The 27,013-nt window shown below is 46.2% G+C and overlaps 1 protein-coding gene across 1 annotated transcript; it reads right to left on the reverse strand.

The window, feature by feature from the left end:
* Nucleotides 1–217: 217 nt before the first annotated feature.
* On the reverse strand, nucleotides 218–3,440 carry LOC100284640 (uncharacterized). Its single transcript, NM_001157535.2, has 3 exons — nucleotides 2,913–3,440; nucleotides 579–902; nucleotides 218–491 (listed from the first exon to the last, which is right to left on the reverse strand). Exons 1-3 carry the CDS (start codon nucleotides 3,291–3,293, stop codon nucleotides 369–371), a joined length of 828 nt encoding a protein of 275 aa, NP_001151007.2. The 5' UTR covers nucleotides 3,294–3,440; the 3' UTR covers nucleotides 218–368.
* Nucleotides 3,441–27,013: the final 23,573 nt, after the last annotated feature.

A 27,013-nucleotide genomic window follows, 5' to 3' on the forward strand; every position in this document is an offset into this window, starting at 1 on the left:
TCGTCTGGATCCTGTAGGCCACCAGGATCCCCGTACCGGGCCAACGGCCAGTTGGTAGTACATCCAGTCCGCGCTGTCCGGTGGCCAACCGAATTGTCACTTGTGCTGAGACTCCGTGAAAATCAGTTCCAACGACATCGTTCACCAGATACGCCAATGACAGATGCTGAGACTGTCGACGAGGCACAGAAACAGCAGGCAGTACGAGAACGGAATGATTAAAACCAACGAACCATTTGCCCCCTCTCTCTTTATTAATGCTTCGGACAATAGTAGTTTATGTACAACTCTTGAGCTCTGAAGCACAATCAAAACAAGGGTGAATTAAAAATTAACCTAAGACATCCCAATTTCCTCCTCTGCAGCGGTTAGTGGAATTGCTGCTGCGACTGCAGCCTCCCCTTGAGGAAGCCCCTGCACACCTTCTTCCACAGCTCCTTGTCCGGCTGCCGCACGTCGAAGCTCGCCTTGGCCACGTCCACCTGGCAGTCCTGCCGACACCAAAACAAGAAGACACTTTAAATTCCAAGACCCGCTGGACCGAGGTTATATATGACTGAGACTGACTGACTACTCACCAGGATGTGGTTATGCCGGAGGAGGCGGTCGGCGATGCTCATGAGGATGTCCTTGCTGTACTCCGGGTGGCCCTGGACGCCCATGGCGCGGTCCCCCAGGCGGAACATCTCGACGCGGGTCTGGTCCGACCGCGCCAGCACCTCGGCGCCGGCGGGCAGCTCCCACACCTCGTCGTGGTGGAACTCGATCACCGGCATGTGCACCGGCAGCTTCAGCGGCGCGAACAGCCGCGCCGCCGCCGCCGTCGGGTGGATGCAGCTCACCCCGATGTCCCAGCCCTTGGTCGACCGCCCGGTGCGCCCGCCCAGCGCCCGGCACAGGATCTGCGTGCATTAAACAGTCCAAGAGTTTCGTAAGCTAATCTAATCTGCAACCAAACAGATGTAGCGCGATGGGCCATTAGCGACGCGTTTCCGGCGGCAATTCACGTTCGCCAGCTCCTTGCTCAGATCCGTCCGTCCACTGGAACGAATGAACGCACTGTACTCGGCAGGGGGCACCACCATGTGAGAATCACGTTCGCCAGCTCCTTGGGCCCGCCCGCAGTTGCTGTCGTTGTTGCGCAGAAAGAACATGGTCGCCCGCCCCTACTTCCTGTTAAAACGGCGGTCGCGGAGGCCTCTGACTTTCGTCCTAGGCTTGCTGAGTGTACGCTCTATATACTTTATTCGTCAATCAGCTGGGAAGTCAGACTAGGGTTCCACTACTATAAAACAATTGGTCTCCTGCGCATGGCGACGGCTATATACAAGAGCAACCCAAACCGAGGTTCTCGAGCTCCAAGACACAGCTCCGTCTCTTGGATCAAACTAGGGACAACGAGGAGTCAGGCAGGCAGGACCTGACCTCCAAAGACCTCGTCCTCGTCCTCGTCCTGTCTTTGTGCACAGCCAGACCTAGATCTCCACATCAGAGTTTATACCTTTTCTTCGAAGCTATAGGACTAGGAGGAATGCCTATTTTATCATCATCATCATTATTATTTATTATTACCATACCGAGTTAGGAGAAGAGTCCTCACGCGGTCAAGGCGTGCCCTGAATTCAGACGAAGTGGTGAGATTGCGTGCGCTGGGACTTGGGAGGGCACACGCAGTCGCGCACGCCCTTTGGGTGATTGGTCCGGCCGGCCCCGGGCCGGTACGACGCTAGCAGTAGCATCGTCACCTCAAAAGCAACCGCTGCGCGAGACGCGCCACGCCATCTGCGTTCTTCCTTCCTCCTCCGGTCCCCGGGGCGGGATTTGGTTCAAAATAGAACGGAATTACCGGGGTTCCGTTTGGAGGAACTGCTAAGACCCAACCCTCCTCTGCGAGATCCTGCAGAGCAAAGAGCCAAAGACACACACACACTGTGACACTGTGTGTGCCTCCAACAACGACAGCCGAGGTGCCACGGCCACGTCACAGCACGTGAACCAGCGTCTTAAACGAGATTAGCGTGGAGTTTATATGCACTTCCAAGCAGTAGCAGTCCGCTTGCTGCGGACCCCGAACTATCGTGCTGGACTGGACCGGAATGGACTGAAAGAAAACGACGTGGTGACAGCATAAAGCAAGAGCGGTGGGAGTGGGACGGGGGCTGGGCTGGTGTCTACACTCTACACTTCTACAGATAGCCAGCCAGCCACCCACGCGCGAGGTTTCTAGCCACAATCACAGATTCACAGGCCTTCTCCGTCGCAGCGGGTGGGTCCCGCACGCATCGGACTCCGCTGGGATGCGCTGTATTTTCCTCTGTTTTGCTGAGAATGCGGGCGCACTACCAGTAGTAAGGCCTACATTTTTTATTAAAAAAAACGATCTTCTATTAAAAAAAAGGTAATGGCGTATTGCATTAACGCAAGTATATATATTAACAAGATTGTTTTGTTAGCATAGCTTGATATTTGCTGTTTGAGGGCTCATATTTGCTGGAAAAGATAGGCATCTTTCCGTCCCATGTTGACACTCACCAATTACGCAGGAGGTACCGTTTACTTGTCAAAGCGCACACTACATTCCGTGGTATAAAATTTATGGTTCGTCGTGAAAAGGAAGAAAAAAAACAGGTCCAATTTTTGACCAAGCGCCGGGTGGAGGGTGGAGGGGAAGGCGCTACCGCGCTAGCCGCTAGGCTAGAAGAGCGGCAGCCCCACCAGCTGGTGCCGCTGCCCCCTGCCCCGCCCCATCGAGGCAACGACGGAGACCCCAGCTACGCGCGGAAGGAACTAGACGACCCCTTCAAACGAGGGGAGAGAAAAAAAAACCAACCGCACCCGAGCCGAACAGCAAGCCCGCAGGAACGGGAGACGCGCGCATGGACCGGGACCGGATGGGATCATGGGATTGGCACCTGGTGGCCGAAGCAGACGCCGAGGATGCGCTTGCCGGCGGCGTGGAGGCGGCGGATGAGGCCGACGAGGTCCAGGATCCAGGGCTCGTCGCCGTGCGCGTCGGAGCAGCTCCCGGAGATGACGAACCCGTCGAAGCCGGCCGCCTCGGCGTCGGTGGGGAGCTCCCCGCGGACGGCGCCGTACACGCGCCAGCTCTCGCCGTCCTCCTCCAGCAGCGCGCGGAAGACGGCGAAGTAGCCGCCGTACTTCTGCCGCACGTACTCCGAGTCCTCGCCGCACTGCAGCACCGCGTACGAGCCCGCTGCCGCGGCGGCGCCGGCCTCCGGCAAGGCCGCGGACTCAGCGGCCGACGCGGCGTTCTCGAGAGGCCCCATTCCCATGGCTGGCGGCAGCGCGGTGCGGGCGAGGGTCTCAGGCCTGCGAATGGAGATGGAGGCGACAGGCGAGGATCGGGGGTGCGCTGCTGCGTCCTAGGCTGCCTCGCTTGCGGGTGGGGTGGGGTGGGGTGGGAGGGGGCGGAGAGGAATGGGGGAGGGCTGTGAGGCGAGGGCGCTATTTAAAGCGATCCGGGCGGTTTTCCCTCGGAAAATTAATTGTTTTTTCGCCTTTTCGCCCCTGATTTTTGTTTTGCTATTACTAGGAGTATTTTTTTACAAGGGTCATGGGCTAGCCGCTATAGCCTATGGTATGGCAACGGCCAACGGCAGTCAGGCACGGGTTGGGTTGTCCCCTTCCACTCCGACTCCGATCCCCCTCTGGGCCTCTTCACTCCCCTTCGATGTAACCGAACAAAGTTATAACGTTAAGTTCGTTTGTTCCAACTCGAAAACAGGTATGTTTTTCTTCCATGTCCGGATCGAGTGAATCATGGTGGTTCGCCGCCAGAACGTGAGAAGGCCTCCTTTGGTTTGATTCTAGGAGGTTTTAGATGTGGATCCAATCTGAGTCACTGAGGGGGTAAAAACGACTGAAATGATATGTTTTCATTCTTGTTTCATTCTGAGTTAGACATATCCGAACAACTATTACCGGTTGCCTCTGGTTATTTTCGGTTTCAATCCCGGCCAAATATATCTGGATGTACAGGACCGTTCCAGGCCAACCGACTCGTGTATCTTCTCTGTTTGGCTACAAACTCTTTCGACCTGATTTGTTCTACAAATATATGCACACTGCTATTTTTTTTAGGATTTGTTGTAACGCATTGGTGTTTTGTGCGTGTGCAGATGCGTTAGCCTAACTGACCAACAGCACCCAGGAACGGGCTACGGTTGGAAATCTTCGGTTAGAAATTCCAATGAATATAATCGTCAGCAATGAGTACATCGAAGAAACAAACAGGGCATACTACTAGTGGATCGGGATCCCCTGCAGTACTGCATGGGCCACTGCCGCGTGGGCTCCGCGTGCGACAGGGCCCACGCGCAGTGACCCAATTCAAAGTCTTTGCTTTCGGAAACGAGCACGGACCATGGAGAACTGTGTGTGACCATGCCAGACCAGCTTGTTCCATGGGATCCACTGGACAGGATTCTTGGTTGTCACGAAACCAGAGCTGCGGCGACTCTGCCACTTCTGTTCTCCACTCCTGTCCTCGTGGCGCCAATAGGACACGACTTCCGAGTTGTCCAAAGTATATTTACCGGCCCTTTGGAATGGACCTGGACACGGTTTTGGGGGGAGGGAGAGAGAAACAAAACGCGTCCAGATTCAACGAACCACGTACGTACGCTTGTCGAATGCGAAGCAAGAAACCTCACTGTCGGATTTTGGATATACCATTACCACCACCTCCTCCCCTTTCGGCGTTCGCGCGAATTTTGGTTGCTTTGACGAAAACTTGGCCGAATATCGATTTGTCGCGGTCGTCGAGTCGGAAACTCGGAATGGAAGGTTCGACAAATGGTTCGCGGCAACCGGCGTGAGGCAAAAAAAAAGAGTCACGCGTTTCTCCTCGTCATGGTAAAAACGACCACTTCCTTTGACTTGTAGGTTTTCCCCACCAATTCTAATGTTCCATATAAGGGGGTGTTTGGTTGCTCCGGCTAAAGTTTAGCCCGGATCACATCAAGTGTTTAACTTTTAAATAGGAGTATGAAATATAGACCCAACCAACTGGACTAGATTCGTCTCGTCTTTTAATCTTCGGCTGACAAATTAGTTTTATAATCCGACTACATTTAATACCCGGAACGGAGGTTTAAACATTCGATGAGACATGAGCTAAATTTTAGCGGGGTGTAACCAAATACCCCTAAATGGAACCGTGTCACATCAGGCGTTGTCAGCACTCAGCTATAGTAGTTTAGTGTATATTTGGCTGACATTACCGGAGCAAAAGCGAGTGCATATATTACCAAGGCTCCATAGAAAAGGCGTTGTCAGCACTCAGCTTGCCACCAACGCGTTAATTTATTATACTCTCTGTTTCGAAAAGGCAGCTCTGCAATACGGTAGTACTCTCCGTAGAAGTATTTTCTTACCAAGGCTGGGTACCTACACGTGCGACCGTGCACATGCAAACACGGCAAGAGGGAATACCGAGGCGAGGACCACATGCGCTAGACCACTCGCATCGCATGTGACACTGACACCACCGATTCGGATCCTTTATTTGTCAGTGCCCGCGCGCGAGTCGTGGTACAAAATTCAGTACGTACGTATGCATTTGCCCATCTTTTTTTTCTACTGTCCGTACCGCCGCCGTATGCAACTCGGTAATAAATTGTTACGCTTATTTGTGTTATAGGCCCTCTCACTCTCACTCTCCCTCTCTCGGCTCTCGCTCCCTTTTCAGGAAAAATCAGGGGCTGTTAATTTCGTCTCTGGCTGCCACACATCCAAAGCGCTAAGACTAATTAAGCTAGTACATGCATATAATAATGTCACAGAAGTAAATGCGCGGTGATCAAATTAAAACCGGTAGAAATTAAATCAGCCGCCGCAGAATATTCGATTCAGTAACACTAGAATCTCTGCTAGTACATACTATATTAACATTTGGGATGTTACTAGTTTTGATTTGGTACGAGTAAGATGGTGCGGGAATAAATGAATTATTAATCGAGCAACAATTCAAGTGAGCAAGAGAATGAAACACAGCGACGCGAATAAAACCGTATGCGATTCCAATAATCAACGTGTGATATATGTAATGGGATACTTGAGTAGCAGTCCATGAATAACTTGCCACGATGTGTCACTTACCTCCGAACTTAGAAAGCTGGGCAAACATGATTTCGAACTTTCTCAACCCATGCAAAACCTATTTAAAGCTGAGTTTGTAAATAAAACCCAAGAGTACACACTAATAATAACATGTCGTGTCACGTTAGAGCACACTAATTAATGAAATTGGGGATCTCAAGTGGTTTCAACGTGGCATGTCACGTCAGTGTCCGATTTTGCAAACTTGACTTTAAATGGTTTTTGCATGATCTGACAAAGTTTGAGAGCAAGTGTGCCAAATTCGTGTACCGCTAGTATACTTCACTCGGATCTTTGGAGTAGTACTATATGAGGTGCAGTACGTGGCAGTAAATACTGACATGGATATATATAGTGCTGCAGACTAAAGTATTTAAACAATGCAATGTGGAATAACGATGGTAATGTTGGCATCAACGTGTATCCCCGGTGTTTACAAAGAAATTGGAACGTTGTTTCCCGGTTTTATTTGCCAGTAACGTCAAAGGCAGCTTATTATTATTACTTGCACCGTTCTCAAATGGACTGATCACTAGTACACACAGCCTCTATAGTGGCGGTTCTAGAGACGTTTTCACTGGCGCTTTTCAGTGCCGCCAGTGCTAGGGGCCAGTGGAAATCGTCATTTTCACTGGTGGTTATTCTAGAACCGCCAGTGAAAATGCTATTTTCACTGGCGGTTTTCTTAAGCAACCGCCAGTGGAAATGCTATTTTCACTGGCGGTTCGCCAGTAAAAATAGCATTTCCACTGGCGGTTTGTTTTATTTAGCCGCCAGTGGAAAGTTTTCTCGCCTTTTTTTAAATTTATATATATTTACACACACAAAACATATATATATATATATATATTGATATTAAAAGCAACATGGAATTAAATTCTATCATACATTTATATACATCAAAGTCTTGTTTACAACCATGTATGCATCACACATTATATACATCAAAGTTTTCACTTAAGCTCTAATAACTATCTCGGCTAAGAGATAGTCTACTAATTTCTGTTAGTATTCTAAACTCTGGCAAAGCTAATGTTCCGGAAGCATCGTGATATTTCCCTTCTGCGGGAATGACCTCTTTCAATATGAATGTGCACAGGTCCTCAACTATGCCATACAATGCACCTTCAGTCAAATTCTCCGGGCTTCCTTGTTGAAATTGTTGTAAAGGAAGTTTATAAACATCATCTATTTATACTCAATAATAACACATTTGCATCTTTAATGACATAAATACATACGTGACTATTACTAATAATACCTTGCCAGGGTTCGTGATGTATCGTCCGTTCATTCTCATGAACTCGCACACGTAGAACCCACATAGGACCGATCCGGGTGGTTGCTTGTGGCACTACATAACGGGAGATTGGTTATTTAGTTGCAAGATTGTCCTATGTACGTACATGTATGATATGTATTCATAAATTCACATACTTACCGGCCAGTTATAATGGATGTCTAGTGGCACGCCTTTTTTGGACGTGTCGTACTTTCCACCTTGAAACTTATAAAACCTAAATGCCCTGTGATCTCAAATAGAATCACCATGTTATTCTACAATTCTCATCGATATAAGTATGCATGCATAGAAAAGGCTTACAGCTCTAAGATGCTGAGGAATTTTGAATAGGCCGAAGGCTCGGTGTGCAAGGAGTCGAGCACCAGCACCTTTCCAACCTTAGGATAAATGAAGAAGCATATCCAGTGGTCCCTGTACGAATCAAACTTGTGATACATGTGTATTGAAATTATTAATTTTATTTATGCAAAATCACACTTACTTAAAGTTGTACGGGGCCACTATGGATTCCCTGTCTTGAAATTGAAGCATTGCGTGTCCTATGTAGGTGGCGTATCTTGCTTCAAAATCCTTCTTCAGATCCTGGATACGCACCTCAATTTCTTCGTCTGTTAGCCCCTGTAATGCTTCGTTGCCTTTTCCGATTCTAAAAGTGTGGTTATCCTCGCATATCTTTATTGGGTTGAGATACCCAACCCTTTTACTGGCACTAGCATTGGGATTGGTACCATAAAGGATCTCCTGCTGATCATGTTGCATTCTGCAACGCACACGTGCATGTCAGATATTGAAAATTTATACAACTCACTAATAATAACACATATATATGGAGTATGAGTGACACTTACAATGCAAATATGGTTACAAGTTGCACGTCTAGTCTCTGAAGGTTCATCATTAACCACATGTCCTCGAATGTAACAATGACTTTTTGATTTGAACCAATAAAAGCATGGGCTGGTATATTAACACTGATGGTGTCGATGCCAACTGAAGATGCCCGCATGTACCAATCATGCAACCTTTTAATATTAGCCGGGACCTTCTTTAGTTTCTCAAAAGTGAGTAGTGGTCTGCCCGACACATATTTTTTAGGCACGTTTTTATAATCTGCCTTAGTTGGCTTCTTTATCTTTGCGGCCATTGCCTCAGCCTTTTTTGCGGACTCCTCGAGATCGGCCAAATCGACATTGTCTGACGTGAGGCTTCGTCCAATCCCTTTCAAAAAACGAACAGTGCCAGCAGTGGATTTACTCTTCTTTTTCTTATACGGGGACACTACTTTTGGTATAGAAACTTTAGATGGTCGTGGAGATGGCTGTGGAGAAGGTGGATCCCTGAAGGGTGATGTATGTGGCGGAGACGGTGGGCCACCATGAGGATGAGGAGAAGGAGGGTCAGAAAGAGGATGAGGAGCAGCATGTGAAGTTTGAGGAGGTGATGATGGATGTGCAATAGGAACAGCAATTTGAGAAGGCGGAGACGGTTGGGCCTGCGACGAATTCAACCAATCAAGCAATTCGACATCCCTTCGAGGCCAAAGGATAAAATTCTTGATAGCTTGTCCAAGTGTCTCGATACCTTCGGGCCCAGGGATGTCTAGCATGTCGTCCTTGTATCCTTGGACGACTGTCGTCACTTCTACCCTGCAATATTCTTCTGGAATGTCGTTTCCATGGAACTTGCGTCCTGGGATCGCAAGGCCTGTGGCTACTTTCCTTGTACGCTGATTGTTAATACCATATCTTATAACTAGTGTGCATGCCACAGGCCTTGTGATGTCATCAACTGGATAGCGGACCTTATTTCCCGTTGACGCGACAGAGCTTGGGATGGTCGTACCCTCGGTGGCAGCCGGCGTTTGAGCTGCTGGAATTATTTGCATCTGTGGAGTGGTTGATAGTCGCCTAGAGGGGGGGTGAATAGGGCGAAACTGAAATTTACAAATATAAACACAACTACAAGCCGAGTTAGCGTTAGTAATAAAGAAACGAGTCCGCGAGAGAGGGCGCAAAACAAATCGCAAGCGAATAAACAAGTGAGACACGCGGATTTGTTTTACCGAGGTTCGGTTCTCGCAAACCTACTCCCCGTTGAGGAGGCCACAAAGGCCGGGTCTCTTTCAACCCTTCCCTCTCTCAAACGATCCACGGATCGAGTGAGCTTTCTCTTCTCAATCACTTGGAACACAAAGTTCCCACAAGGACCACCACAAGATTGGTGTCTCTTGCCTCAATTACAAGTGAGTTTGATTGCAAAGAAAGGATCAAGAAAGAAGAAAGCAATCCAAGCGCAAGAGCTCGAAAGAACACAAGCAAATCACTCTCTCTAGTCACTATGGCGTTGTGGGGAATTTGGAGAGGATTTGATCTCTTTGGTGTGTCTAGAATTGAATGCTAGAGCTCTTGTAGTAGTTGGGAAGTGGAAAACTTGGATGCAATGAATGGTGGGGTGGTTGGGGTATTTATAGCCCCAACCACCAAATGTGGCCGTTGGGAATCCTGTCTGTTCGATGGCACACCGGACAGTCCGGTGCACACCGGACAGTCCGGTGCTCCCTGCCACGTCATCACTGCCGTTGGATTCTAGCCGTTGGAGCTTCTGACTTGTGGGTCCGCCTGGGTGTCCGGTGCACACCGGACATCTACTGTTCCTTGTCCGGTGTGCCAGAATGGGCGCGCCTGCCATCTGCGCGCGCAGAGCGCGCAATAAATGCGCAGCAGGTAGCCGTTGGCGCGGAGATAGTCGTTGCTCCGCTGGTACACCGGACAGTCCGGTGCACACCGGACAGTCCGGTGAATTATAGCGGAGCGGCTGAAGTGAAATCCCGAGGCTGGCGAGTTCCTGAGGCCGCGCTTCCTTGGAGCACCGGACACTGTCCGGTGTACACCGGACAGTCCGGTGAATTATAGCGCGCCGGTCTGGAAAATTCCCGAAGGTGGCGAGTTCGCGTTGGAGTCCTCTGGTGCACCGGACACTGTCCGGTAGTGCACCGGACACTGTCCGGTGTACACCGGACAGTCCGGTGCTCCCAGACCAGAGGGCCTTCGGTTGCCACTTTGCTCCTTTGTTGAATCCAAAACTTGGTCTTTTTATTGGCTGAGTGTGAACCTTTTACACCTGTATAATCTATACACTTGGGCAAACTAGTTAGTCCAATTATTTGTGTTGAGCAATTCAACCACCAAAATTACTTAGGGACTAGGTGTAACCCTAATTCCCTTTCAATCTCCCCCTTTTTGGTGATTGATGCCAACACAAACCAAAGCAAATATAGAAGTGCATAATTGAACTAGTTTGCATAATGTAAGTGTAAAGGTTGCTTAGAATTTGAGCCAATATAAACACTTACAAGATATGCATGGATTGTTTCTTTCTTATAACATTTTGGACCACGTTTGCACCACATGTTTTGTTTTTGCAAATTCTTTTGTAAATCCATTTCAAAGTTCTTTTGCAAATAGTCAAAGGCAAATGAATAAGATTTTGAGAAGCATTTTCAAGACTTGAAATTTTCTCCCCCTGTTTCAAATGCTTTTCCTTTGACTAAACAAAACTCCCCCTAAAAGAGATTCTCCTCTTAGTGTTCAAGAGGGTTTTGATATATTATTTTGAAATACTACTTTCTCCCCCGTTTGAACACAATAGGATACTAATAGAAAATATTCAATACTTAAGTTTTTGAAATTGGTGGTGGTGCGGTCCTTTTGCTTTGGGCTCATTTCTCCCCCTTTTTGGCATGAATCGCCAAAAACGGAATCATTAGAGCCCTTTGTGCTTTCTTCCCCTTTGGTCATAAATGAATGAGTTAAGAGTATACCAAAGACGAAGTCCTTTTCCTTGATGCTCATTTCTTCCCAAGGAATAGAGAGTTGCTTGGAGTGATGGTGAAGTATGAGTTACGGAGTGGAAGCCTTTGTCTTCGCCGAATACTCCAATTCCCTTTCAATATACCTATGACTTGGTTTGATATAGACTTGAAAACACATTAGTCATAGCATATGAAAGAGACATGATCAAAGGTATATTTATGAGCTATGTGTGCAAGCTAGCAAAAGAAATTTCTAGAATCAAGAATATTGAGCTCATGCCTAAGTCTGGTAAAAGATTGTTCATCAAGAGGCTTGGTAAGGATATCGGCTAATTGATCTTTAGTGTTAATGTAAGAAATCTCGATATCTCCCTTTTGTTGGTGATCCCTAAGAAAATGATACCGAATGGCTATGTGCTTAGTGCGGCTATGCTCGACGGGATTGTCGGCCATTTTGATTGCACTCTCATTATCACATAGCAAAGGGACTTTGGTTAATTTGTAACCGTAGTCCCGCAGGGTTTGCCTCATCCAAAGCAATTGCGCGCAACAATGGCCTGCGGCAATGTACTCGGCTTCAGCGGTGGAAAGAGCGACCGAATTTTGCTTCTTTGAAGCCCAAGACACCAAGGATCTTCCCAAGAACTGGCAAGTCCCCGATGTGCTCTTCCTATTGATTTTACACCCCACCCAATCGGCATCCGAATAACCAATCAAATCAAATGTGGATCCCCGAGGGTACCAAAGCCCAAACTTAGGAGTATAAGCCAAATATCTCAAGATTCGTTTTACGGCCGTAAGGTGGGATTCCTTAGGGTCGGATTGGAATCTTGCACACATGCAAACGGAAAGCATAATATCCGGTCGAGATGCACATAAGTAGAGTAAAGAGTCTATCATCGACCGGTATACCTTTTGATCCACGGACTTACCTCCCGTGTCGAGGTCGAGATGCCCATTGGTTCCCATGGGTGTCTTGATGGGCTTGGCATCCTTCATCCCAAACTTGGTTAGAATGTCTTGAGTGTACTTTGTTTGGCTAATGAAGGTGCCCTATTGGAGTTGCTTTACTTGAAATCCTAAGAAATATTTCAACTCCCCCATCATAGACATCTCGAACTTTTGTGTCATGATCCTACTAAACTCTTCACATGTAGATTCGTTAGTAGACCCAAATATGATATCATCAACATAAATTTGGCATACAAACAAATCATTCTCAAGTGTTTTGGTAAAGAGTGTAGGATCGGCTTTACCGACTTTGAAGCCATTAGTAATAAGGAAATCCCTAAGGCATTCATACCATGCTCTTGGGGCTTGTTTGAGCCCATAAAGCGCCTTAGAGAGCTTATAGACATGGTTAGGATACTCACTGTCTTCAAAGCCGGGAGGTTGCTCAACATAGACCTCTTCCTTGATCGGTCCGTTGAGGAAGGCACTTTTCACGTCCATTTGATAAAGCTTAAAGCCATGGTAAGTAGCATAGGCCAATAATATGCGAATTGACTCAAGCCTAGCTACGGGTGCATAGGTTTCACCGAAATCCAAACCTTCGACTTGGGAATATCCCTTGGCCACAAGTCGTGCTTTGTTCCTTTTCACCACACCATGCTCATCTTGCTTGTTGCGGAAGACCCATTTGGTTCCTACAACATTTTGGTTAGGACGTGGAACTAAATGCCATACCTCATTCCTAGTGAAGTTGTTGAGCTCCTCTTGCATCGCCACCACCCAATCCGAATCTTGTAGTGCTTCCTCTACCCTGTGTGGCTCAATAGAGGAAACAAACGAGTAATGTTCACAAAAATGTGCAACACGAGATCTAGTTGTTACCCCCTTATGAATGTCGCCGAGGATGGTATCGACGGGGTGATCTCGTTGTATTGCTTGATGGACTCTTGGGTGTGGCGGCCTTGGTTCTTGCTCATCCTCCTTTTCTTGATTATTTGCATCTCCCCCTTGATCATTGCCATCATCTTGAGGTGGCTCATTTGATTGATCTTCTTCTTCATCAACTTGAGCTTCATCCTCATTTTGAGTTGGTGGAGATGCTAGCGTGGAGGAGGATGGTTGATCTTGTACATTTGAAGGCTCTTCGGATTCCTTAGGACATACATCCCCAATGGACATGTTCCTTAGCGCGATGCATGGAGCCTCTTCTTCACCTATCTCATCAAGATCAACTTGCTCTACTTGAGAACCGTTAGTTTCATCAAACACAACGTCACATGAGACTTCAACTAGTCCAGTGGACTTGTTAAAGACCCTATATGCCCTTGTGTTTGAGTCATATCCTAGTAAAAAGCCTTCTACAGTCTTAGGAGCAAATTTAGATTTTCTACCTCTTTTAACAAGTATAAAGCATTTGCTACCAAAGACTCTAAAATATGAAATGTTGGGCTTTTTACCGGTTAGGAGTTCATACGATGTCCTCTTGAGGATTCGGTGAAGATATAATCGGTTGATGGCGTAGCAAGCGGTGTTGACCGCCTCGGCCCAAAACCGATCCGAAGTCTTGTACTCATCAAGCATGGTCCTTGCCATGTCCAATAGAATTCTATTCTTCCTCTCCACTACACCATTTTGTTGTGGCGTGTAGGGAGAAGAGAACTCATGCTTGATGCCCTCCTCCTCAAGGAAGCCTTCAATTTGAGAGTTCTTGAACTCCGTCCCGTTGTCGCTTCTAATCTTCTTGATCCTTAAGCCGAACTCATTTTGAGCCCGTCTCAAGAATCCCTTTAAGGTCTCTTGGGTTTGAGATTTTTCCTGCAAAAAGAATACCCAAGTGAAGCGAGAATAATCATCCACAATAACTAGACAGTACTTACTCCCGCCGATGCTTATGTAAGCGATCGGGCCGAATAGGTCCATGTGTAGGAGCTCCAGTGGCCTGTCGGTTGTCATTATGTTCTTATGCGGATGATGAGTGCCAACTTGCTTCCCTGCTTGGCATGCGCTACAAACCCTGTCTTTCTCAAAATGAACATTTGTTAATCCTAAAATGTGTTCTCCCTTTAGAAGCTTATGAAGATTCTTCATCCCAACATGGGCTAGTCGGCGGTGCCAGAGCCAACCCATGTTAGTCTTAGCAATTAAGCAAGTGTCGAGTTCAGCTCTACCAAAATCTACCAAGTATAGCTGACCCTCTAACACTCCCTTAAATGCTATTGAATCATCACTTCTTCTAAAGACAGTGACACCAATATCAATAAAAAGACAGTTGTAGCCCATTTGACATAATTGAGATACGGAAAGCAAATTGTAATCTAAAGAATTAACAAGAAAAACATTGGAAATGGAATGGTCAGGAGATATAGCAATTTTACCCAAACCTTTGATCAAACCTTGATTTCCATCCCCGAATGTGATCGCTCTTTGGGGATCTTGGTTTTTCTCATATGAGGAGAACATCTTTTTCTCCCCAGTCATGTGGTTCGTGCACCCGCTGTCGAGTATCCAACTTGAGCCCCCGGATGCATAAACCTACAAAACAAGTTTAGTTCTTGACTTTAGGTACCCAAATGGTTTTGGGTCCTTTGGCATTAGACACAAGAACTTTGGGTACCCAAACACAAGTCTTTGACCCCTTGTGCTTGCCCCCAACATACTTGGCAACTACTTTGCCTGATTTGTTAGTTAAAACATAAGATGCATCAAAAGTTTTAAATGAAATATCATGATCATTTGATGCACTAGGAGTTTTCTTTCTAGGCAACTTAGCATGGGTTGGTTGCCTAGAGCTAGATGTCTCACCCTTATACATAAATGCATGATTAGGACCAGAGCGAGACTTCCTAGAATGAATTCTCCTAATTTTGCTCTCAGGATAACCGGCAGGGTATAAAATGTAACCCTCGTTATCCTGAGGCATGGGAGCCTTGCCCTTAACAAAGTTGGACAATCTTTTAGGAGGGGCACTAAGTTTGACATTGTATCCCCTTTGGAAGCCAATGCCATCCTTGATGCCCGGGCGTCTCCCATTATAAAGCATGCTACGAGCAAATTTAAATTTCTCATTTTCTAAGTTGTGCTCGGCAATTTTAGCATCTAGTTTTGCTATATGATCATTTTGTTGTTTAATTAAAGCCATATGATCATGAATAGCATTGATATCAATATTTCTACATCTAGTACAAATAGATACATGCTCAACAATAGATGTAGAGGGTTTGCAAGAATTAAGTTCAACAATCTTAGCATGAAGAATATCATTTTTATCTCTAAGATTAGAAATGGTAGCATTGCAAACATCTAGTTCTTTAGCCTTAGCAATTAAATTTTCATTTTCTACTCTAAGGCTAGCAAGAGAAATGTTTAATTCTTCAATCCTAGCAAGCAAATCATCATTATTATCTCTAGGACTGGGAGTTGAAACAATGCAAACATGTGAATCAACCTTAGCATTTAAACTAGCATTTTCATTCCTAAGGTTGTCAATCATCTCACGGCAAGTGCTTAGCTCACTAGATAATTTTTCACATTTTTCTACTTCTAGAGCATAAGCATTTTTAACCTTAACATGCTTCTTATTTTCCTTAATAAGGAGGTCCTCTTGGGAATCCAAAAGGTCATCCTTTTCATGAATAGCACTAACTAATTCATTCAATTTTTCCTTTTGAGCTATGTTAAGGTTGGCAAAAAGAGTACGCAAGTTATCCTCCTCATCACTAGCATTTTCATCACTAGAGGTTTCATATTTAGTGGAGGATCTTGATTTTACCTTCTTCCTTTTGCCGTCCTTTGCCATGAGGCACTTGTGGCCGACGTTGGGGAAGAGAAGTCCCTTGGTGACGGCGATGTTGGCGGCGTCCTCGTCGTCGGAGGAGTCGCTTGAGCTTTCGTCGGAGTCCCACTCGCGACAAACATGGGCATCGCCGCCCTTCTTCTTGTAGTACCTCTTCTTTTCCTTTCTTCTTCCCTTCTTATCGTCGCCTCGGTCACTGTCACTAGATATGGGACATTTAGCAATAAAATGACCGGGCTTACCACACTTGTAGCAAACCTTCTTGGAGCGGGACTTGTAGTCTTTCCCTCTCCTTTGCTTGAGGATTTGGCGGAAGCTCTTGATGACGAGCGCCATTTCCTCATTGTCGAGCTTGGAGGCGTCTATTGGTTGTCGACTTGGTGTAGACTCCTCCTTCTTGTCCTCCGTCGCCTTGAATGCGACGGGTTGAGCTTCGGATGTGGAGGGATCATCAAGCTCGTTGATCTTCCTCGAGCCTTCGATCATGCACTCAAAACTTACAAAATGCCCGATTACTTCCTCGGGGGTCATTTTAGTATATCTAGGATTTCCACGGATTAATTGAACTTGAGTAGGGTTAAGGAAAATAAGAGATCTTAGAATAACCTTAACCATTTCATGGTCATCCCACTTTATGCTCCCGAGGTTGCGCACTTGGTTCACCAAAGTCTTGAGCCGGTTGTACATGTGTTGTGGCTCTTCCCCTTTGCGAAGCCGGAACCGACCGAGCTCCCCCTCGATCGTTTCCCGCTTGGTGATCTTGGTGAGCTCGTCTCCCTCGTGTGCGGTTTTGAGCACATCCCAAACCTCCTTGGCACTCTTCAACCCTTGTACTTTGTTATACTCCTCTCTACTTAAAGAGGCAAGGAGTATCGTTGTTGCTTGAGAGTTGAAGTGCTCGATTTGGGCCACCTCATCCTCATCATAATCCTTATCCCCTACGGACGGTACCTGTGCACCAAACTCAACAACATCCCATATACTTTTGTGGAGTGAGGTTAGATGAAATCGCATTAAATCACTCCACCTAGCGTAATCTTCACCATCAAAAGTTGGTGGTTTGCCTAATGGGACGGAAAGTAAAGGTGCATGTTTAGAAATGCGAGGATAGTGTAGGGGGATCTTACTAAACTTCTTACGCTCTTGCCGTTTAGAAGTTACGGAGGGCGCATCGGAGTCGGAGGTAGATGTTGATGAAGTGTCGGTCTCGTAGTAGACCACTTTCCTCATCCTTTTTTGCTTGTCCCCACTCCGGTGCGGCTTGTGGGAGGAAGATCTTTCCTTCTTCTCTTTGTGGTGAGAAGAAGATTTCTTCTCCTTCCCTTTGTTGGAGGAGCTCTTCTTCTTCTCCCTCCTTTTGGTGCGGGACTCTTCCGATGAAGTGCTCCCGTGGCTTGTAGTGGGCTTTTCGCCGGTCTCCATCTCCTTCTTGGCGTGATCTCCCGACATCACTTCGAGCGGTTAGGCTCTAATGAAGCACCGGGCTTTGATACCAATTGATAGTCGCCTAGAGGGGGGGTGAATAGGGCGAAACTGAAATTTACAAATATAAACACAACTACAAGCCGAGTTAGCGTTAGTAATAAAGAAACGAGTCCGCGAGAGAGGGCGCAAAACAAATCGCAAGCGAATAAACAAGTGAGACACGCGGATTTGTTTTACCGAGGTTCGGTTCTCGCAAACCTACTCCCCGTTGAGGAGGCCACAAAGGCCGGGTCTCTTTCAACCCTTCCCTCTCTCAAACGATCCACGGATCGAGTGAGCTTTCTCTTCTCAATCACTTGGAACACAAAGTTCCCACAAGGACCACCACAAGATTGGTGTCTCTTGCCTCAATTACAAGTGAGTTTGATTGCAAAGAAAGGATCAAGAAAGAAGAAAGCAATCCAAGCGCAAGAGCTCGAAAGAACACAAGCAAATCACTCTCTCTAGTCACTATGGCGTTGTGGGGAATTTGGAGAGGATTTGATCTCTTTGGTGTGTCTAGAATTGAATGCTAGAGCTCTTGTAGTAGTTGGGAAGTGGAAAACTTGGATGCAATGAATGGTGGGGTGGTTGGGGTATTTATAGCCCTAACCACCAAATGTGGCCGTTGGGAATCCTGTCTGTTCGATGGCACACCGGACAGTCCGGTGCACACCGGACAGTCCGGTGCTCCCTGCCACGTCATCACTGCCGTTGGATTCTAGCCGTTGGAGCTTCTGACTTGTGGGTCCGCCTGGGTGTCCGGTGCACACCGGACATCTACTGTTCCTTGTCCGGTGCGCCAGAATGGGCGCGCCTGCCATCTGCGCGCGCAGAGCGCGCAATAAATGCGCAGCAGGTAGCCGTTGGCGCGGAGATAGTCGTTGCTCCGCTGGTACACCGGACAGTCCGGTGCACACCGGACAGTCCGGTGAATTATAGCGGAGCGGCTGAAGTGAAATCCCGAGGCTGGCGAGTTCCTGAGGCCGCGCTTCCTTGGAGCACCGGACACTGTCCGGTGTACACCGGACAGTCCGGTGAATTATAGCGCGCCGGTCTGGAAAATTCCCGAAGGTGGCGAGTTCGCGTTGGAGTCCTCTGGTGCACCGGACACTGTCCGGTAGTGCACCGGACACTGTCCGGTGTACACCGGACAGTCCGGTGCTCCCAGACCAGAGGGCCTTCGGTTGCCACTTTGCTCCTTTGTTGAATCCAAAACTTGGTCTTTTTATTGGCTGAGTGTGAACCTTTTACACCTATATAATCTATACACTTGGGCAAACTAGTTAGTCCAATTATTTGTGTTGAGCAATTCAACCACCAAAATTACTTAGGGACTAGGTGTAACCCTAATTCCCTTTCAGTGGTCATTTGTTGAACAGACATCGCACTCGCCATCGCCAATTGCTGCATCAATTCTGGAGGAGGATTCGATAGCATTTCAGACATTAGGTCTTTGAACTATTTCTTGGCCTCCTCCTTAAAATAATTTGCCATCTCTTCCTTGTATCGATCACGTTTCTTGTACAGACCTTCCCATTGTGGTCCGAATCCTTCCTTCCATCCTTCCTTAGATGATATTCCTCGTACACGACCAGGATGCTCAGGGTTACCGAGACCAGCCGTTAGAATGTCTTTCTCCCTTTGCGGCTTAAATGTTCCTTCGCTCTGCTTAGCTGCAATTGCATATATGTTTTTTGCCGCTTCTTCGACATTGGGATCATCAAAAGATACACCAGACTCAGTTTCCCTTGGTTTTCTAGCACGGATCCAATTAGCTGTCCTTTCACCGAGTTGCTCGGACAGCGTCGGCAACCCTGCAGCCTTCTTCTCCGCGTCTTCTTGTCTCCATTTAGGAACCTGACGCTTGTAACCACCTGTGCCAAGGTGGTGGCGGTATTTGTTCTTCTTAGACAGTTCTGAATTTGCCTCACTTAGCGATATGAAATCAGGGCTGCTCCTCTGCTCTAGAAATACTGCCCACTGACCTGCTGAGATTTTATATTTTTTCGTCGGGTCTAGGCCTTTCTTTGCAAACTTTGTATTCATCTCAGACCTCCAGTTTCGGAAATTTATTGCAAACTGCTTCATCGTGTATTTTTTCACGAGTTCTTCTGAACCCCCAGGCAAAACGAACCTCGTTACTAGCTTATTCCACATTTGATTCTTGACATCATCTGATATATCTCTCCACTGTCGGATTGTGATGTCAAGATTATCTCTAACTAAGAACCCAAGTGCATTCCGAAACTTAGGCAGTGCCTCTTCTGGAGCTAGGGGCTGACCATTCGAGCTCACGTTTGTGATTTTATATGTCTTGTCAGTAAACTTGTTTAGCCCCCTGTCACCTCTGTTCCGATCGCTCTGCTTCCTTTTCCTTGACCTCTCGGTGGTTGTCTCGGTCGATTCCGGTGCGCCTTGGGTCGGTTCCGGTGTGCCTTGGATCGGTTCCGGTGCGTCTTGGTATTGTGCCGCAGCTTTTTCGAGCATCGCACGAAATTCAGACAAGACCTCCTATTCATGTAATAAAATGCACAAGAAATCATGCATGTGTAATAGACATTGTGAAATCAGCTAATTAATTAGGTACACACACGAAATTAAGGATGTGTAATTTACCTCATGTTCTTGTGGATCATAAGTAGGGTCATGTTGCAACTCACGCGCAGCGGCCCTATCTATCCTAGTGGTAGGAAAAGGGTCGCTAGGCGTTTCATATCCTTCACTGCTGGATTCTTCTTGAGCAACACTCTTGTCCATGTGGTCGGGCCCTAATCCTTGGTCCTTGGTTGGAGAACTCATTGAGCTACATATTAACATAAGCAATAATTAAATTCGTATTAACAAATACCCTAACCCTTATCGAGGAGGAGTCGTATAGAACGTATAGAGAGAGAGAGGGAGAGAGGAGGAGTCGTATAGGACGTATAGAGAGGGAGAGAGGGAGATGGAGAGTCATATAGAACGTATAGAGAGAGAGAGGGAGAGAGGAGGAGTCGTATAGGACGTATAGAGTCGTATAGAACGTATAGAGAGAGAGAGAGAGGAGGAGTCGTATAGAACGTATAGAGAGAGAGGGAGAGAGGAGGAGTCGTATAGGACGTATAGAGAGGGAGAGAGGGAGATGGAGAGTCGTATAGAACGTATAGAGAGAGAGAGGGAGAGAGAACTCGCTCTGGTCAAGTGGGGTTCAGATGAGTTGCTCTTAATTGAAACAACACAAGTGTGTCGTACGTCGTCTTCTAATTTCACTAGCTAATAGTACTACAATGGAATACGTAGTTTACTAGTGAATCTAGTCTACATTTTACAATGTAATACGTTGTTTACAATGAAATACGTTGTTTACAATAGAATACAATAGAATATGTTGTTTACAATTGAATACGATGGAAAAAACATGCTTTCTGTTGCTCTCTCCTCTCTCTCTCTAATCTCCCTCCCTTTCCTCTCTCTTCCCTCCCTCCCTCTCCCTCTCTTTCCTCTCTCTTCCCTTTCCCCATCTCTCCTCTCTCTCTCCCCTTACACTCTCTTTCCTATATATACACTCCCTCTCCCTCCTCTCTCCTCTCTCTCTCTCCCTCCCTCCACTCTCTTTCCTCTCTCTTCTCTTTCCGTCTCTCTCCGGAGAGAGAGGGAAAGAGAAGAGAGAGGAAAGAGAGTGGAGGGAGGGAGAGAGAGAGAGAAGAGAGAGGAGGGAGAGGTCCTCTCCTCTCTCTTCCCTCTCCCTCCTCTATCTTCTCTCCCTCTCTCTCTCTGCAGAGACGCGCGCAGGGTCTCCCTCTCTTCCCTCTTCCTCCTCTCTCTTCCCTCTAACTTCTCTCCCTCTCTCTCTCTCTCTCTCTGCACGGCGGCGGCGCTTGCACACGGCGGCGGCGGCGGCGCGCATGCCCGAGCTATAGTCGAAGAAAGGGAGAGAGAGAGAGAGAGAAGAACATACCTACGGCGCGGGGACGACGGCGTGAACGACGGCGGCGCACGGTGGAGAAAATCGCGCGGGCGAATTTTTGGCAGCCTGACGGCGGGAAGATGGAAAGACAGGGCGCCAGACTTAGCGAAAATTTTTCGGCCCCACGCGCGCTCCTTTATATAGGAGATATTTCTACTGGCGGTTCTCTATGACAACCGCCAGTAGAAATCATTTATACTGGCGGTTGTCATAGAGAACCGCCAGTAGAAATGCCATCCACAGACTGTGGAGGCCATTTCTACTGGCGGTTTTCATCGACAACCGCCAGTAGAAATTATTTATACTGGCGGTTTTCGTTGTGAACCGCCAGTAGTAATGTTTTTAGTATATTATTTTTTATTGTATATTCATACATTAATTATATATATTTTTATACATATTAAATATAAATATATATATATATATATAGTATACATAATATATATATTTACCTCTATCTCTCTCCTCTCTCTCTCCCTATCCCCTCTATCTCCCTCTCTCCTCTCTCTCTCCTCTCTCTCTCCCTCTCTCCTCTATCTCTCCTCTATCTCTTCCCTCTCTCTCTCTCTCCTCTGTCTCTCCTCTCTCTCTCTCTCTCTCCTCTATCTCTCTCCTCTATCTCTCCTCTATCTCTTCCCTCTCTCTCTCCCTCTCTCCTCTATCTCTTCCCTCTCTCTCTCTCCTCTGTCTCTCCTCTCTCTCTCTCTCTCTCTCTCTCTCTCTCTCTCTCCTCTATCTCTCCTCTCTCTCTCTCCTCTATCTCTGACGGCGGCACTCCAAAGAAAGCCAAGGTGGTGGTGGAGGATGAGGAAGAGGCGGGGTTGGAGGATGAGGAAGAGGCGACTGTGACACTATCCGTGGAGAAGGACGCACTGGAGTGCGACATCTGCTGCCTACCCTTCCAGTCCGAAGTTTTCATGGCAAGTCAGATTACCATGCATACATATTGATCGGTAGGCTCCAACATGATGTTCTGCTCTGTGTAAAATCAGTGCAAGAACGGGCATTCTGGATGTGCAAAGTGCTGCATCCGCACGGACGGTAAGTGCTGGACCTGCTCCGAGCGCATTGGCAACAATAGCTCTCCTCTCTAGAAAGTCGTGTAAAATTACATGACATGTCCTAACAATAATCAATTACATGACAACTATATAATCTAGGGAGCTATTGTTCTGCCTTGTTCATCGTGGCGTACCCAGGGCATCGAATTGCGTGGGATGCTTCGCTCAACGTTCCTTATCTTGGTTGGATGGTCTATGAAAAGAGACATGTCGTTGAACTGGTTAAAATCCTCTAAATCAGATACACCATCAACTCCTATAGCTTGTTGTTTTCCAGGAAAAACTACATGCTTCGGTTTGTCGGTGCTTTTCTTCTCATTGTTAGAAATGATCTGTTCAGCATAGAAGACCTGTGCAGCACGATTAGCAAGGATCCATGGGTCATCTTTGTAACCTACCTTACTTAGATCAAGAACTCTGACCCCATAGTTGTCTACCGTGACATGTTTGTCTTCAACCCATTGACATCGGAAAACCGATATCTGAAATGTACCATAGTCTAGTTCCCATATGTCCTCAATAAAGCCAAAATATGTAATAATCTCACCAGTTTCATCATCTATGGCCTCGCATCGAACACCACTGTTTTGTGACATGCTCTTTTTGTCCTTGGACTTTGTACAAAATGTGAATCCACTAATGTCATAGGTTTGCCATGTTGTGACCTGGCGTGAAGGTCCAGATGCCAACCCCTTGATGGTTTTTTCTTCTATTGTTTCTCCACGTGGGATGTCCTTCACCATTAGCCATGTGTTGAACCGCTGCTTATGTTGCTTCATTACCCAATCAGCCGTATGCCCAGGATTTTGTTCGTGAAGCTCATTGATGTGTTGTTGGATAAATGGCTCTATTATCGCTAGCTGATGTAGGATGCTGTGATGTGCCTCAAGTACTGTATTGTAATCTGGTGGAATGAAAGATTTCCGTCCCATCCTCCCGCTTCCATACAATCTACCCTCGTGTCGTGACGGAGGCAGACCTATTGCAACCTGATCTTTTAGGATATTATTGCAGAATGGACCTCCCGACTCAATGGCCTCTTCAGTACAGTACCCCTCTATCATGGATGCCTCGGGACGAGCACGGGTTGATACATAGCCATTCAGTATTGACATGAAACGCTCGTACGTCCACATTTCATGTAAGTACATAGGACCCAATGCCTCTATTTGTGGCACCAAGTGCACCACAAGGTGCACCATAATATCAAAGAACGATGGAGGGAAACACATCTCAAACTGTGTTATTGTCTCCACTGCGAATTCCTGAAGAGATGCCAACTCATCACGGTCAATTACCTTTTGTGAAATTCTGTTGAAAAAGTAGCACAACCGTGTGATTGCCATCTTTAAAAACAAAGGATTTATAGCCCTGATGGCAATAGGTAGGAATGTAGTCAGCATGACATGACAATCATGTGAGTTGTAGTTGGTGACTATCAGGTCTTTCATTGACACAATACTTCGTATGCTAGAGCAGAATCCGGATGGGACTTTCAAATTCTTAAGCCAAACACACATCGCATGTTTCTCATCTACATTGAGATTGTAGCTTGCTGCTGGGAGATGATACTTCCCATTTTCTTGAAGAACAGGATGTAGTTCCTTTTTTATGCCTAAATTTACCAAGTCCATGCGTGAATTGAGCCCTTCTTTTGTTTTGCCCTTTATGTCTAGCAAGGTGCCAATTATGCTTTCAAACACGTTCTTCTGAACGTGCATACCATCGATCGCATGCCGCACATCTAACTCTTTCCAGTAAGGCAAGTACTCGAAGAAAATAGACTTTTTCTTGAATATAGCCCCCGGAGCTGGTTTGACATCTTTCCTTGTTTTTCCGTCTTTTGTCTTCTTCCCGAAAACAAACTTGATATTCTTGACTATTTCAAAAACTTTATGACCTTTATTGTTACCCGATGGAGCAGTAGAATGTAGTTCACCATTATTGTCAAAGTACTTATCCATCTTTCGCATGCGGTACCTGTGTCCTTCCAATAAAAAGCGTCTGTGCCTCATGTACACTATCTTCTTAGATGCAGTAAGGGACACGTAAGCAGTTTCATCAATGCATACTGTGCAGCCAACCTTTCCCTTAAACTGGCCTGATAATGTGAAGAGTGCAGGGTAATCGTTGATCGTAACAAAAATAATTGCTCTCAGCGTGAATGAATCTTTATGATACTCATCCAACATTTGAACACCCGTTACCCACAATATTTTCATATCCTCCATTAAGGGCTCTAAAAATACATCTATATCAACTCCAGGTTGTGTAGGTCCAGAAATAAGCATGGTTAGCAAAATGTACTTCCGTTTCTGCATCAACCATGAAGGAAGGTTGTATATGGTGAGGATCACTGGCCATGTGCTATGCTTGCTGCTCCTTTCAGCAAATGGATTCGTTCCATCAGTACTCAGTGCGAACCTAACATTTCTTGGTTCATCGGCAAAGTCTCGGTGGTTCTCATTGAAATCTTGCCACTGCTTCCCATCGGCTGGATGTCGAAGCTTCCCATCGTTTTTGTGCTCATTAGAAGCATGCCAGCTCATAAGTTTGGCATCCTCAGGGTTAGCGAACAAACACCTCAATCGATCGACGACGGGGAGGTACCACATCACCAAAGCAGGAATCTTTTTGAGCGCATAATAGTCTACTTCTTCTTTTTCTTTGCTCGTGGATTTTGAAGTCTTCTTTTTGGCTTTCTTTCGCTTCTTCCCTTTAGACACAGATGCAACACACTCTTCCTCTCGATAGTATTTATTCGTCTTGTACCTACTTGCACCACACTTTGGGCAGCTCTCTAAGTCTTTATAATCATCACCTCGATAAAGGATACAGTGATTTCTACACGCGTGGATCTTCTCCACGCCCATAGTGAGTGGAGTGATTAGTTTCTTTGCATAGTACGTGTTAGCAGGCACTTTGTTCTCCTTTGGAAGCATGTCTGCGACAATACTCAAGAACGCATCGAAGCCAGCATCAGACAGACCATATCTAGCTTTTAACATCAACAACTTTAACACAGACCGGAGCGTCGTGAACTCTTTGGTACAGCCCTTAGACTCGTCGTACAAAGGCTCTTCTGCTGCCTTCTTTAGGGACTCCATACCTTTCATGAAGAACATCGATGGATCTGTATGACGACGCAACATTGCCTCTAACAACTCTGCATCTTCCTCGTCCATAACATTTGGCAGAACATGGGTTCTTTCACGTTCATTTCCTCCGGTGTAACCATGATCAGTAACATTTGGCACTACATGTTCGCTCTGTGGAAGAGGTTGTTGTGTCTCGTGAACGAACTGAAAGCTGTCGTCGATGTTTGCAGGGTTTCCAGCTGTATAAGGCGAAGAGCTACCCTCTCCATGCTTTGTCCAAATTATGTAATCTTTCACAAATCCTCGGCATACCAGATGAGATATGATTTGTTCTGTGTCATCAAATACAACAGCATTTTTGCAGTCCATGCATGGACAATATATGTGCTTTGTCTTTGTTCTCAAAGCATGGTTCTTAGCGACAACAATAAACTTATGGACCTCAGATATGTATGATGGATCTAGCCTTGATAAGTATACATCCAGGATATCCTCTCCATCATCACCTGTAAAAAAGTAACATAAAACACATGGTGAAACCCTATATCCAAAAATGTGGCTAAAATGTGAAACCCTCTCTCTCTCTCCTCTCTCTCTCTCTATCCTCTCTCTCTCTCCTCTCTTTTAGTCGAATAGTCCTTCCTGCTTTTATTTTACCTCGCGTTCTAAGTGATAAACCATGACCGGGAAAAAGACCACGACTTCTCTATGGAGGATGAGGAAGAGGCGGGCTTCTCTACGGCGGCAATCCAAAGAAAGCCAAGGTGGTAGTGGAGGATGAGGAAGAGGCGGGGTTGGAGGATGAGGAAGAGGCGACTGTGACACTATCCATGGAGAATGACGCGCTGGAGTGCGACATCTGCTGCCTACCCTTCCAGTCCGAAGTTTTCATGGCAAGTCAGATTACCATGCATGTATATATACAGTACATATTGATCTGCTCCAGCATTATGCTCTGCTCTGTGTAAAATCAGTGCAAGAACGGGCATTCTGGATGTGCAAAGTGCTGCAACCAAAATGTGCCTAAAATGGAGGAAAAATGAACAAAATTTGGCAAAAGAAACATAAGCCAAACTTTCCTAACTACTAATAAACAAAAAAATTTAATACCCAAACCTATCTCTAACACATGGTGAAAGCCTAGTTTCAAAATGTAGTTAAAATTGAAACATAATTAAACAACCTTCCATACGACACATTCACCATTCATTAAGCAATTAAATATGTGTTATGGATAAACTTAATTGAGAACTAAACATGAAAAAGGAGAGGGAATAGACAAAAACTGACTATCTTAAACAACCTCATTTGAGGAAATAGAGAAAATAACCTAGCTATACTCTTCTCTCTCTCATGTAAAACCCTAGATCCAAAATATGGCTAAAATTGAGCAAGAATGAACAAAAATTGACAAAGAAACATAAACCAACCTTTCTTATCCACCTTCTTCCAAGAAATGAAGA

This window comes from Zea mays, chromosome 1 (genome assembly GCF_902167145.1).
Source record: "Zea mays cultivar B73 chromosome 1, Zm-B73-REFERENCE-NAM-5.0, whole genome shotgun sequence".
In the NCBI taxonomy this organism is placed as follows: Eukaryota; Viridiplantae; Streptophyta; class Magnoliopsida; order Poales; family Poaceae; genus Zea; species Zea mays.

Excerpts from the sequence above, each read along its gene's own strand:
- LOC100284640 (NM_001157535.2), bottom strand. The coding sequence starts at position 3,293 with ATGGGAATGGGGCCTCTCGAGAACGCCGCGTCGGCCGCTGAGTCCGCG. Across the intron at positions 903-2,912 it reads GCGTCTGCTTCGGCCACCAG|ATCCTGTGCCGGGCGCTGGG; the intron begins GTGCCAATCCCA and ends TAATGCACGCAG. Across the intron at positions 492-578 it reads TCCGGCATAACCACATCCTG|GACTGCCAGGTGGACGTGGC; the intron begins GTGAGTAGTCAG and ends TGGTGTCGGCAG.